Here is a 12,695-nt window from a genome sequence, read left to right as displayed (position 1 = left end):
ACCCACACGAAGAGGCCCCCGTCGTCCCACAACCAGAACCCGGGACAGAACGGGCGACAAGCTGTCGAACTCCGGATCCTGTTCCACCTCGGGAGGGGCAAGACCCAGTGGCGGGGACGAAGGGGAAGGGACGACCACAGGTGAACTAGCCCCCTGAGAAACCGGGCCTGCTAGGGGGGCCGGCTCTCGCTGGGGCATCTCGAATGATGGCGATGCCGGTGCTGGAGCTACTGGAGACTGCCAAGGGTGAGAACCATCGCAGTGCGGCAGAGTCACAGCGGGGAGAGGAGGTAACATCCCCTGTGAAACCAATACAGGTGCCGGCAATGGGGAAGCTGGTGTCCGAGAGGTCGGAGGGTGGGTGCCCGAACGTGGACGTAGCTGATTTTGGTGACGACGTACCACCCGATCCCCCGCCTGCAAGGTATAGAGCCGGCGGCCATTTCGGTGCAGGACCACCGCCGGTATCCAACGTGGATTGCGACCAAACCCACGGGCCCAGACCGACATACCCAGTGGAAAGCCAGGTACTCCGTTTTGTGAAGACTGGCGAGGACCAGGCCGGAGGAGGTGCAGCAGAGTCCTAGGTTGACGCCCATGGAGGAGCTCTGCGGGGCTGCGTTCTCCCATTGGTGTGGTCCGGTATGCCGTCAAGAAAAACGTCAATGCTTCCTCTGCAGGAAATTCGTGCACATACTTTTTCATCTGCGTCTTAAATGTGCGCACCATGCGCTCGGCTTCCCCATTCGATTGTGGATGGAAGGGGGGAGAGCAAACGTGCCGAATACCGAAGCACCTACAAAAATCCTGGAAGGTCTGCGAAATAAAATGCGGTCCATTGTCCGAGACCAGGGTGACTGGCAGACCTTCCACAGAAAAGATTTTTGCCAGTGCCTGGATTGCAACTTCTGAAGTGGTTGAGGAGCAGTGAACCACATATGGGAATCGGGAATAAGCATCAATGACAATGAGCCAAAAGCCATTGAGAAACGGGCCCGCAAAATCGATGTGAACACGTTCCCATGCTTGGGTTGCCGGCGGCCATGAAGAGAACGCTGCCCTGGGAGATGCTTGTTGGCTCACACACTGGGAACAGGCGGCCACCAAGTGCTCAATTTCTCTGTCAATACCGGGCCAGTACACATGTCTGCGAGCCAAGGTTTTAGTACGGGAAACACCCCAGTGCCCCGCATGTAATAACGTGAGGACCTCCCTTCGTAAACTTGCAGGAACAACCACGCGAGGAGCTGTATCATCGGTATCCAGAAGGAGAACTCCTTCCAAGACCGAGAGGCGGTCTCGTAGAAGAAAATAATTACGAAGAGGGTCTGAGGCCTGGCCCGGAGGGCGGGATGACCAACCCTGCTGAATGAGGCAAACTACTTGCCGGAGAACCGGGTCAGCCGCCGTTTCCCTGGCGACTCGAGAACTACTGATCGGGAAGCCATCAACCGCTTGGCGGGACGCCACATCCAAATGAAAACACATAATCTCCTCTCGATCAAACGTAGGATCCGGGCCCACCGGAAGACGGGAAAGAGCGTCGGCGTTGGCATGCTGTCCTGTAGGGCGAAAATGAATGTCATAATGGTACTTAGAGAGGAACAAGGCCCAGCGCTGTAGTCTGTGGGCCGCCCTATCCGGAATCTGAGAGGCGGGGCCAAATAACGATATTAACGGCTTATGGTCAGTGATTAACTGAAACTTCGTGCCATACAAGAAAGGGTGAAACTTGGTAACAGTGTAGACAATGGCCAAAGCCTCTTTTTCCACCTGGGAGTAATGGGCCTGCGCGGGACTAAGCGTTTTCGACGCAAACGCCAGTGCTTGCTTGGAACCATCTGCGTTGCGATGGGCCAGGACCGCCCCCACCCCATACTGCGAAGCATCTGTAGCCAGGACCAACGGCTTATGGGGATCAAAAGTAGCCAAACAAGGGGCTGACGTGAGGAGGCCCTTCAACGAGGTGAACGCTCGCTCACATGCAGGCGACCAATTAAAAGGAACACCCTTGTGCAGAAGGCAGTACAGGGGGTGGGCTATAGTGGAAGCTCTGGGAATGAACCGGTGGTAATAGGCTATCTTGCCTAAAAAAGCTTGTAACTCTTTCAGCGAAGTGGGCCGAGGAAGGTTGACGATACCTTGGACCAAACTTCCTAGTGGCTGGATGCCATGCCGAGATATGGTGTAGCCCACATACTCAATGGACGGTTGGAAGAAGGTTGACTTATGCAGGTTGCAACGCAAGCCCACAGACCTGAATTTGAGAAAGAGGGTGCGAAGGTTGTGCAAGTGTTCCTTCGTGCTGCGGCCTGTGACAATTATGTCATCCAGGTAATTAATACAATGAGGGATTGTCGACATGACATGCTCAAGATAACGCTGGAATATCGCCGGGGCACTGGATATTCCAAAGGCCAACCGCTGGTATTGGTAAAGGCCAAACGGGGTGTTGATGACCGCCAGGCGCTTGGAGTCCTCATCAAGTGGTATCTGATGATAAGCCTCCGACAGATCGATTTTTGAAAAATATTGGCCTCCCGCCACGGCGGAGAACAATTCATCAGCACGACAATTGGGAATTAATGGTGGCCTTGAAATCGCCACAAAGACTTAATTTTCCCGAGGGCTTCTTGACAATAACGAGGGGCGAAGCCCATTCACTGGAAGAAACAGAAAGAACGACCCCTAGGGCTGTCAGCCGGTCTAGCTCTTCCTTTACCTGAGGGCGGAGAGCCAAGGGGATCTGCCTCGCGCATAGAAAACGCGGGCGAGCCGACGCCTTTAACGTTAAGTGAGCTTCAAAATCGGAAACACGCCCCAGGCCCTCCTCAAAAATATCTGGAAAGTCTGAGATCAAAGATTCCAATGAGTGATAGGGAACGTCTGCGGAGACCAACTGTATGGTGTCAGCGATAGAAAAACCGAAAGCTTGAAAGGCATCCAGGCCAAAAAGGTTAGCGGAGCTCGCATCACTGACAACAATAAAAGTAATAGGCCGAGTGACTGATTTGTAAGTCACGTCGGTAGTGAATTGACCCAGTAGGGGAATGAACTGTTTACCATAACCGCGTAGACGCCGGTAAACCGGCGCCAACGGGGGCGATCCAAGGTCGGAATAAGTTTGTGCATTCAACAACAAAACTGCCGCGCGCGAATCTACTTGCAGTTGTAACCGGCGTGACCGAACCGACACCTCGATAAAGAGTTTGCGTGCCGATGCGTCGGGAGCCTGGCCCGATGAAACTTCCTGAATGTCAATGTCCATGTCCTCTGTACTTGCTTCCTTCGATTCTTTTGAGGCTGAGCGGCAAACTTTAGCAATGTGACCCTTTTTATTACATTTGCAACAAACGGCCCAACGCTGGGGGCACTCTGACCGATCATGATGTATATAGCACGACGCACAGGACGGCAACAGGGGCCGGCGGCCGGAAGTCTGTTTACGCACCGTGCGGGAGCGGCCGTAACGGCCGGATTGTACCGCTCACACGTCGTCCACCCCAGACACAGTGGACGCGGCCGCGCCGCCCTGAACCTCCGCGACGTCGCACCATGCTTCCAGCTGTTGACCTGCTGCGTGAGAGACTTCATACGATTGAGCAATGGACAGGACTTCCTCGAGGGAAGGGTCTTCTAACTGCAGGGCTCGTTGCCGGACCTCCCTATCAGGGGCCGAACGAACAATGACGTCGCATACCATAACGTGGGCATACGACTCTCGCGACTGCTCCGTGACAAAATGACACTTGCGACTAAGACCGTGCAGGGTAGCAGCCCACGTCCGGTAAGACTGATGGGGCTGCTTCTTGCATTGATAGAACTCGACCCTATACCGCCACAACATGCGTGCGGCGGCGATAATATGAAGACAGCAATGAACACAATGCGTCAAAAGACAAGGACGATGGTTCCTGCAACGGCGCTAGCTGCCGCAAAACTTGATACAGCGAGGGAGATATCCAAGACAAGAAGAGAGCACGACATACCTCCGCATTGGCAACATGAAACGCCTGGAAATGCTGCCGAAGGCGATGTTCATATGCGTCCCAATCCTCTGCCGTCTCGTCATACGGGGGAAAGGGAGGAGGGAACTGCGCCGGAGCAGACGGCGTGGAGAGCAACGCCGGAAGCACTTGTTTCATGGTGGCCATGAGCTCCGTCTGCTGCGCCACCAAAACCCGCACCAAATCCTCCATGCCGTGGAGAAGCTGCGAAACCGGAACGACGACGCAACACGCGAAAGAACGACCCTACTCGTCGCCAATTGTGTAGTAACACTGTTCACGTTACGTCGCACTTCACTTAGCGTAGACCGGGACGGTGTCCTAGGCATGCCCTATGTTAACTCTGGGCACGGCCCGTGCTGCCGGAGTTGTTGTTGTTCTTGTTGTTATGCCGGCAGAGGTCGCGTTCGAATTCTCGCGTGCCCTCTGGTGGACGGGACTCTACTTGCGGCAACTACCGTCCGTGACGCGCCGTGCCAATGTGCGCCTCCCGCGATCTTTCTGTTGGCTACTACAAAACCTTACAAATATTTTGATGATACTTCACACACTGGTTTACATTGTAACAATTTTACTTTGAGAGAGAATAACCTGATATGTATAAAACATTGAGTTAGTCTTAGTGGTTGTATGTAAACTAATTGTTCTCATAGAAATTTGAATACAGTAATTTTTATTTCAGTTCAGTTTCCAGTAGATAATTATTTAATACTTGTTTAAGGAAACAAGAAAATGAAGTCAAAATTAAAATACCTGTGTGGTAAAGAACTGAGCAAAACCGTTTCTGAAAAATTTATTTAAAACAAGACCTTTAGACTATGGATGGGAAAGTAGCCCTTGCTTTGAGAAACTTGAAAACTTCTCAAAGCTTTTCTCACAAACATAAATGTGCTTGTGATATTACCATTCTGTGTCACTCTGATTACTCTGGCTGTCTTATGAACTACAAAAAGCTTAGACTCTTGCAGAACAGACAAACAGACTGTTTTATCAGTGGAGGTGTGGCCTTTTCAAAGCAAATAGCATAAATGCAATCCAGTAGGTCCTCATTGACAAATGACAAATAGGTTTGACAGGCTGGCTCTTACAGCTTAGTGTGGACTAGAATTCTCTACTGAGGGAGGATGTTGGGCAGTTGAAGGAGGCTCAATTATTGTTACAATACTTATTTATGGAGGTTTAGTTACAATCGTTACTGGTCACCACAGAGAATATGAAGGCATCTCTCCAGATGAGACGGCCTTTGGCTGCTAATTGCGCAATCCGCTACTGGGCGGCTGGTGCTGTGCCGACAGGGTCTTGTGTTTCCTGGCCATAGTGAGTGTGGCTGGCAGTGACAGCCACAGGGACATTGGGCTGTGTCACGCTCCTGGGCTCAGAGCATAGTGGTCTTCTGTTGGGCCCCAACAGGTGCAGAGATGGTTGGATCCTGGCGTGGTACTCTCAGGAGGTGACAAAGTGCAGAGCAGCCCCTGGTGCCCAGAGGTGGCAGGCAGCATTTCAGGTACCAGCTGTGGCAGAAATGTCAGCATCATTGTTGCAGCACAGAGTAGCACAGGCTCAACATCACATCACTGCTCAGCAGTTCAACAATGACGGTCTGGTTTGAGCGTCCTTAAATATTGCTTCACCATGCCACCTTTTGTTGTATTTCATGGTTAGTGTGCCGGCCGAACTGCATAAAATGTGTTGGTGACCTGGTTGTTGTGTCTGGGTTGCAGTACTCCTGCAGGCTGCATTATGTTTCGGTCGCAAGTGTCATCTGTGACCACCATAGCATTTCAATGTCACTGACCACATAGCCCCTTCACCAGCTGCATCCTACTTGGTGGTCCCTTGGTTTCATCATTAGGCTCTTCGGGTGGTTCCCAGACTTGTTTTTAACTTTATCCCTTTACATGAGGAAAATTCAGTCATTTAATTCAAAGTATTTCATTACTTTGGCTCAAGAAGAAGAGAGCTGTTCTAAGTTCAGTTATTATAGTGTTTGGGAGCAGTGAATACAAAATCATGGGCTGAAGAATATAGCACATATGTCCCATAAAATGAAGTTCGGTATCACATTTATTCCCTGTACATTAGTTTCAAAATCAAAAGTACAGTGGGCATGATTTGCCAGTTAAAGAAACAAGAAATATTCCAAGGCAGTCGGGCATCAGCTAGTAGCCCTCCTTTGTATGTATGATGAAGAATGACAGTATGTTACTCATTGTCTGTGGTATGAACCTTTTCAGATATAAGTATGGTACCTGTGCATTAGATTTGTTTTCTTTGCGTTAGCCTAATGTAGTTACTTCCTTCTCTACCTCTGCTCTTACATACTGTAAGAATATTTGAACAATTACATATTTCAGCTTTGAAACTTTTTAGGATATGAATCACCATATTAACAAGACTGTACATTGCAGAATGTACCTCCTGTAATATTTACTTTACATATGACATGACATTATTAAAATGAAACTTTAAGCAGCCATTCATTGTAGAAGCACAACAAGTGTGCAAATACTTAGGTGTTTATTTTTAGTCACTGTGGTCAACTTCTAGTGTGACCTTTAAAAAATAGTGTTATGGCATGAAGGCAAATAGACGATGGTTGCATGGACCTGAATTACTGTGACAGTATCAACAAACAGAGAACAACTTACTAAGTGTCATTGTAAACAGGTGCTTTCTTTTTTCTGTGCAAGTAGTTTTTGGGGGCATTTATTAATTTGTTATATCATTTTCAATGTCTCCACTGTCCATATCTTGCCCCGACTTCCAGAAGTGGCTTCATCATATATATTTCATTTTCAACATGATTGCTTTTAGGGCAGGATCCAAAGAGTGTCCACAAATTTTGTAACATACATAGATCTAGTTGCTTCTTTGGACTTACAGTTGTGGAATCATAGATATTTACAGTGGCAACTGTAATTGAATCAAAGGGACATTCGCTTTAGTAGCAAATAGATAAATTGAAGTAGGAACAAATGGGGTAAGTCTAAATTAGTGTACTAAGATATTATTAAGACAAGTTTAGTAATAAAGTAGTATATGATGTCTCATTATTGTATAAATATTTTTAAAATTCCCTTTTTGTTTTATCTACATAGGCCTCTGGAAGTTGCAGTAAATGGAATTAAAAAGGGTACAACAAAGAAATCAGAAAATCTGCATTCTACTTGCTGCTTGATGATATGTAAGAAAGAACTGTTACGCCAGTTTATGCATTGCACGCATGTTATAAATGGTGTTGACATTTCCAACATGACTTACGCTCAAACCAAAGGAATGGCAGAACATTACAGAGCAGCATGGAACATTGTACAGAAAACATGTTTTCCTGCATGGCCAAGGAAACCTATAGAGCTGTCATCATTCACCGCTGGAGAATAAAATTGTGTTACTGAGTACTACAATTGAATAACCTGTTATCCCTCTGTGTTCTGTAGGTATGACTAACTACTTTAGAGACTGGTCGGCATTAACTGTATAACGACTGAATATGAGGATGTTATTGATTGGCGGCTCCATGGAGTGTCCTGTGCACCACGACCAGATAATGGATATACTTAGAAGGAGAGACGGCATTGGTCGTATTTTTTTGTTTTATTAACCACAAAATCGATTTTCGGTCACTAGTGTATATGAGGATGTTGTTGTGATCTTCGGTCCAAAGACTGGTTTGCTGCAGCTCTCCATGTTAGTCTTCCTGTGCAAGGCTTTTCATTTCCGAGTAACTTCTGCAACCTACATCCACTGTGATCCTGCCTATATCTCTATCTGCAATTTTTATCTCCCCAGCACTTCCCTATGTTACCAAACTCGCTATTCCTTGATGTTTCACAATTTGTCCTATGAATCAATCCCTTCTTTTAGTCAAGTTGTGCTGTATATTTCTTTTCTTTCCAGTTTGATTCAGTATCTCCTCATTAGTTAATTCAACCTACCTGTCTGACTTCAGCATTCTTCTATAGCACCAAGCATTTATTCTCTTTGTGTGAACTGCTTATCGTCGATGTTTTACTTCCCTACAAGTCTACACTTCAGAAAATATTTCCTAACACTTGTATTTATATTAGATGTACACAAATCCCTATTTTTCAGAAATGCTTTTCATGCTGTCGTCGATTTGCATCCTATATTCTCTGTACTTTGACCACCACTTAATTTACTGCCCAAGTAGCTAAACTCTTCTACTGGTTTTAATATCTCATTTCCTAATGTAATTCCCTCAACATTGCCTTATTAAATTTGACTACATTGCATTACTTGTGTTAATGCCCTCTTTTCATGACACTATCCATTCTGTTCCACTGCTCTTTCAAGTCCTGTGCTGCCCCTGACAGAATTACAGTGTCATCAGCAAACCTCGAATTTTTTCTCTCTTCTCCCTAACCTGTCATTCCATTTCCAAAATTTTCCTTGATTACCTGTACTGCTTGCTTACTGTACAAGTTGAAAAACTTTGAGGGTAGGCTACAACACTCTCTCATACCCTTCTCAACTACTGCTCCCCTTCTATACCCTATGACTCTCTAAACTAATCTGGTTCCTATACAAGTTGTAAATAACCCATCACTTCCTTTATTTTACACCTGCAGCTTTGAAAAAATTGAGTGTAGGTCAGTCAACATTGTCAAAAGCTTCCTCTAAAGCTACAAATGCAGGTTTGCCTGTCTTCCAAGATAAGACATAGACTCAGCACTGCCTCACATGTTCCTACATTCCTCAAGGTTAGCTTCTATTACCTGGCCTTGATGTTACTGTAGTTAGCCTCCTGTGGCCATTGTCAGAAGCACACAGCAAATTTACTGTAAACAAGTACAGTGATGACTAAGGGAAACACATCGCATTTTGAATGACTGACAGTTGTTCGTATACCATCATACGGTTCAGCATCTCCTCGTGAAATAGTACGATAAAAATTCTCACCAAGCCAACCGAAGTGCCCCCACTCCCAGGTGCAATAATATTATGGTTGACTAATACCACTTTTTCCTTCTTCTGTAAATAATTGTCAATATTTTGCATCCATGACTTATTAATCTGATGGTACAGCTGTGAGCACCTGCCTTCTTTGAAACTAATACATTTTTCCTAAAGACTGAGGGTATTGCCCCTGTCTCATGAATCTTGCACACCAGATGAAATCATTTTGTCATGGATCTCAGTAATTCTGAGGGGATGCCCTCACTCCAGGGTCCATCTTTCAGTGCTCTGTCAAATTCTTTTCACAGTATCACATCTCTGATCTCATCTTCAGCTAGTTCCTCTTCTCTTTCTCTGACATTGTCCTCAAGTTTTTCTCTTATATAGACAGTATGTATATTCCTTCCACCTTCCCCTTATTTTCTTAGTACTGCCTTGCATCGAACTTTATATTCATACAGCTGCTTCTTTTCTCTCCTAAAATTTCTTTAATTTCTTGATAGGCAGCATCTGTCTTTCCACTAGTTGTGCACTTTTGTTCTCTAGCCTTCCCTGTTTAGCCTCTCTGCATCTTCTGTTAATTTTTCATTTTTATATTTTCTCTTTTTATCAGTTAAATCCAATATGTCCTGTACTATCCAAGGATTCCTACTACGCCTTGTCTTTTTATGTGTGGTCCTCTGTGCCTTCAGTATTTCATTTCTCAAAGCTACCCATTCATCATCTGTTGTATTCCTTTCCCCCCCATTTCATTCCAACATTGCCTTGCTCCCTCTGAAACTTTCCACAACCTCTGGTTCTTTCAACTTATCCAGGTCCCATCTTGAATTCCTTCTTTTTGTAATTTTTTTCAGTTTTACTCTGCAGTGTATAACCAACAAATGATGGTCAGAGCCCACATCTCGCCCTGGAAATGTTTAAAATCTAGTTTCAATATCTCTGTGTTACTACTGTGTAACTTGAGGATATTTGGCTAGATTCACTCAAGAATGAATTGAGCTTCCCAGATCATAAGAAAATGAAAATTGTCTCAGTTTTATTTAAACTTCTGGCAGGCTCTAAGAAGCTAGTTTGTTTAGTTAATGCTTTCCTGCAGTTTTTTGTTGTTGTGGTCTTCAGTCCTGAGACTGGTTTGATGCAGCTCTCCATGCTACTCTATCCTGTGCAAACTTCTTCATCTCCCAGTACCTACTGCAGCCTATATCCTTCTGAATCTGCTTAGTGTATTCATCTCTTGGTCTCCCTCTACGATTTTTACCCTCCACGCTGCCCTCCAATATTAAATTGGTGATCCCTTGATGTCTCAGAATATGTCCTACCAACTGATCCCTTCTTTAGTCAAGTTGTGCCACAAACTTCTCTTCTCCCCAATCCTATTCAATACCTCCTCATTAGTTAGTTCCTGCAGTAGGCTCCTTATAATGTTATACTGAATCGCACTTTAGTCATTGTGATTTTATCCCTTTCTTTGTTTGTCCACATGAGTTGTAGCAGTAATTAAGAGAGAGAACTTTTAAGTGGGATGAGTGTGGTTCAGATAACCAGCCATTTATCTTATCAAGGTTTTTATTTTTTTTTTTTTTTAATAAACTCTTCGGAACTACACTAGTATGGATCTGATTTCCTTCCTGGATCCAGTGTTCGTAGGATGTTAACGATCTTCCATTGTTAGATGTAAACTTTTATTCCTCATAGTCAGATAGTAGGTAATTTAATGTCACGACTGCTATATGACTTAATCTTTGGCATCTATGTATATCTTGTGAACACACATAATAAATATACTGTTTCTCATTTGATTGATTATTGCAAACATTGTACAATACCATCCTTGATATTTAATATGATCTGATAAAATCATGCGAAAGCAGGTACAAAAAACTGCCATTATCTAAATTTGCAAAGTACTGGCATTTCTCTCAACACAAGGCATGCAGTATTAATAAAATACTGTGAAGTTTTTAAAATGGCTCAAATAATGTACAGAGAAATATAAATAGATATTGAGTTTATAATGGGTGATGATTCCACTCCTTCAATTGTAGAAATGATGAAAGGTACAAAGAAGTAATTCTGATTGGATATTGACAAAATTATTTAATGTGATAGACAAAAATCTACTCACCAAGTGTTGGCAGAACTCAAAAGACTGTTGTAATTGGCAAGCTTTCAGAGCCAGTGGATCCTTCTTGATGTAGAAGGGTTGAAGGGGAAGGGAGAAGGGTGAAGGAAAGGGACTGGAGAGGTCTATGAAAAGGGGTAGATTTCGGCAAAGTCACCCAGAACTGCAGGTCAGGAGAGACCTACCGCACGGAATGAGAAGGAAAGACTGATTCTTGGGGACTGTATTGGTCAAGATTCAAAACCTGAGAGCTTAAAGCTGGAAGACAGGTAATAAGCAAGACAGAGATTACTGCTAAAACATTGTGCGTGAGTTAATAAGAGTGAAAAACTGAATGCGTTGTATGTAACAGAGGTGGGAGGGGACCAGTGAAAAATAGATGGGAAAGACATTGAAAATTGTAGAAAATGAAAACAGAGTGAAGCAAATAGTAGTTACTGTGAAGACATGCTAGGACAGAAGAAATTAACATAAATGAAGGCCAGGAGGGTGACGAGAACCAAGGATAGGTTGTACTGAAGAATGAAATTACTGAACTGCGCCTGTTGTTCGTCAACTTCGAAGAGCTTGCAGTAGCTGAATTTTGTATGGTTTCATGAGTAAACGTTGACGCAACACACACCAGATGGACATTTGGGGGCATGTTGAGCTGCATGGCGAATGGATTTATGCGGACTCCTTGTGAAAGTATGGCGGATGCATTCAACATCTGTGTCAGACACTTGGGGATGGTCCAGCGACTTGCCTTTACACAAACAACCTGTTCCTCAGATTTGTTCATGCCATTGTCTAATGCTCTGAGCTGTAGGAGGATCCCCACCGTACTTAGTATGAAAGTCACACTGAACATTTATTACTGACACATACTGCGCAAAACATAGTACACAAAATGCTTTCTGTTGTCCCAACATCTTTTTTACTGAAACTGGAGTGGGTGCACACTGCTGCTACCTAGTAGGAACCATGTAAAACTCAAGAGTTTGCTCATTCCAACAGTACATTGTTCACGCACATATCTCAAATAACATAATAGTTATGATATTTTTAAATAGGATGATTCTTTTTTATACACGCTGTATATTAATGGTACGCTATGGAATCACTAGCAGATGGCAATATACTGTTTTGCTGTAATACAGGCAAACTTTAAAAAGTCTGAAAGCAGACCTGAAAAATCTGTGCCAAAAGACTGATAATGTACAACTTTATTAATGAAAAGAAAATAGTACAAATTAACAGTGAAGACATAGCACCATTTCCAGTTTTGTATTTACAACTGTTGAAAACAGTGATCAGTAAAAGTAATAAACAAGGTTCAAATGGCCCTGAGTACTTTTGATAAACTAAAAAGGACTTTCAAAACCAAGAGTTTGATGTCAGTAATGTCTAATGGCTGATGACTGGTACTAACTGCAAAAAATGTAGCATGCTGTGCACAGTACGACCAACAAGAACTACACCTCACAAATACCGCATAGACTGTTCCATATCCAACATGCTATGCTGCATCAGTTTTGCCACCAGGCCATTAAATGTGTATCCACTTTTACTTGGTTTACAGTATTACAATAAGCAACTACCAAGCACTCTGCAAATACAGGATACTTTATACCAATATTAGTCAGTTCTTGTCTTATTCATTTTAGTTA

General features: G+C 44.3%; 1 protein-coding gene across 1 annotated transcript in view; it reads left to right on the top strand.

Annotated features, from left to right (window-relative positions):
• Positions 1-10,703, top strand: part of LOC126251522 (uncharacterized oxidoreductase MSMEG_2408/MSMEI_2347-like) — a 59,127-nt gene extending 48,424 nt beyond the window's left edge. Inside the window, exon 3 of the mRNA XM_049952003.1 lies at positions 7,106-10,703. Within this exon, the coding sequence (XP_049807960.1) occupies positions 7,106-7,388 (283 nt within the window). The 3' untranslated portion in view covers positions 7,389-10,703. The remainder of the gene's footprint in view (positions 1-7,105) is intronic.
• The last annotated feature ends 1,992 nt before the right edge of the window (positions 10,704-12,695 follow it).

This window comes from Schistocerca nitens, chromosome 4 (genome assembly GCF_023898315.1).
Source record: "Schistocerca nitens isolate TAMUIC-IGC-003100 chromosome 4, iqSchNite1.1, whole genome shotgun sequence".
NCBI lineage: Eukaryota > Metazoa > Arthropoda > Insecta > Orthoptera > Acrididae > Schistocerca > Schistocerca nitens.
The sequence above is the reverse complement of the archived record's forward strand: the minus strand, read 5'-3'. Positions and strand labels throughout refer to the sequence as shown.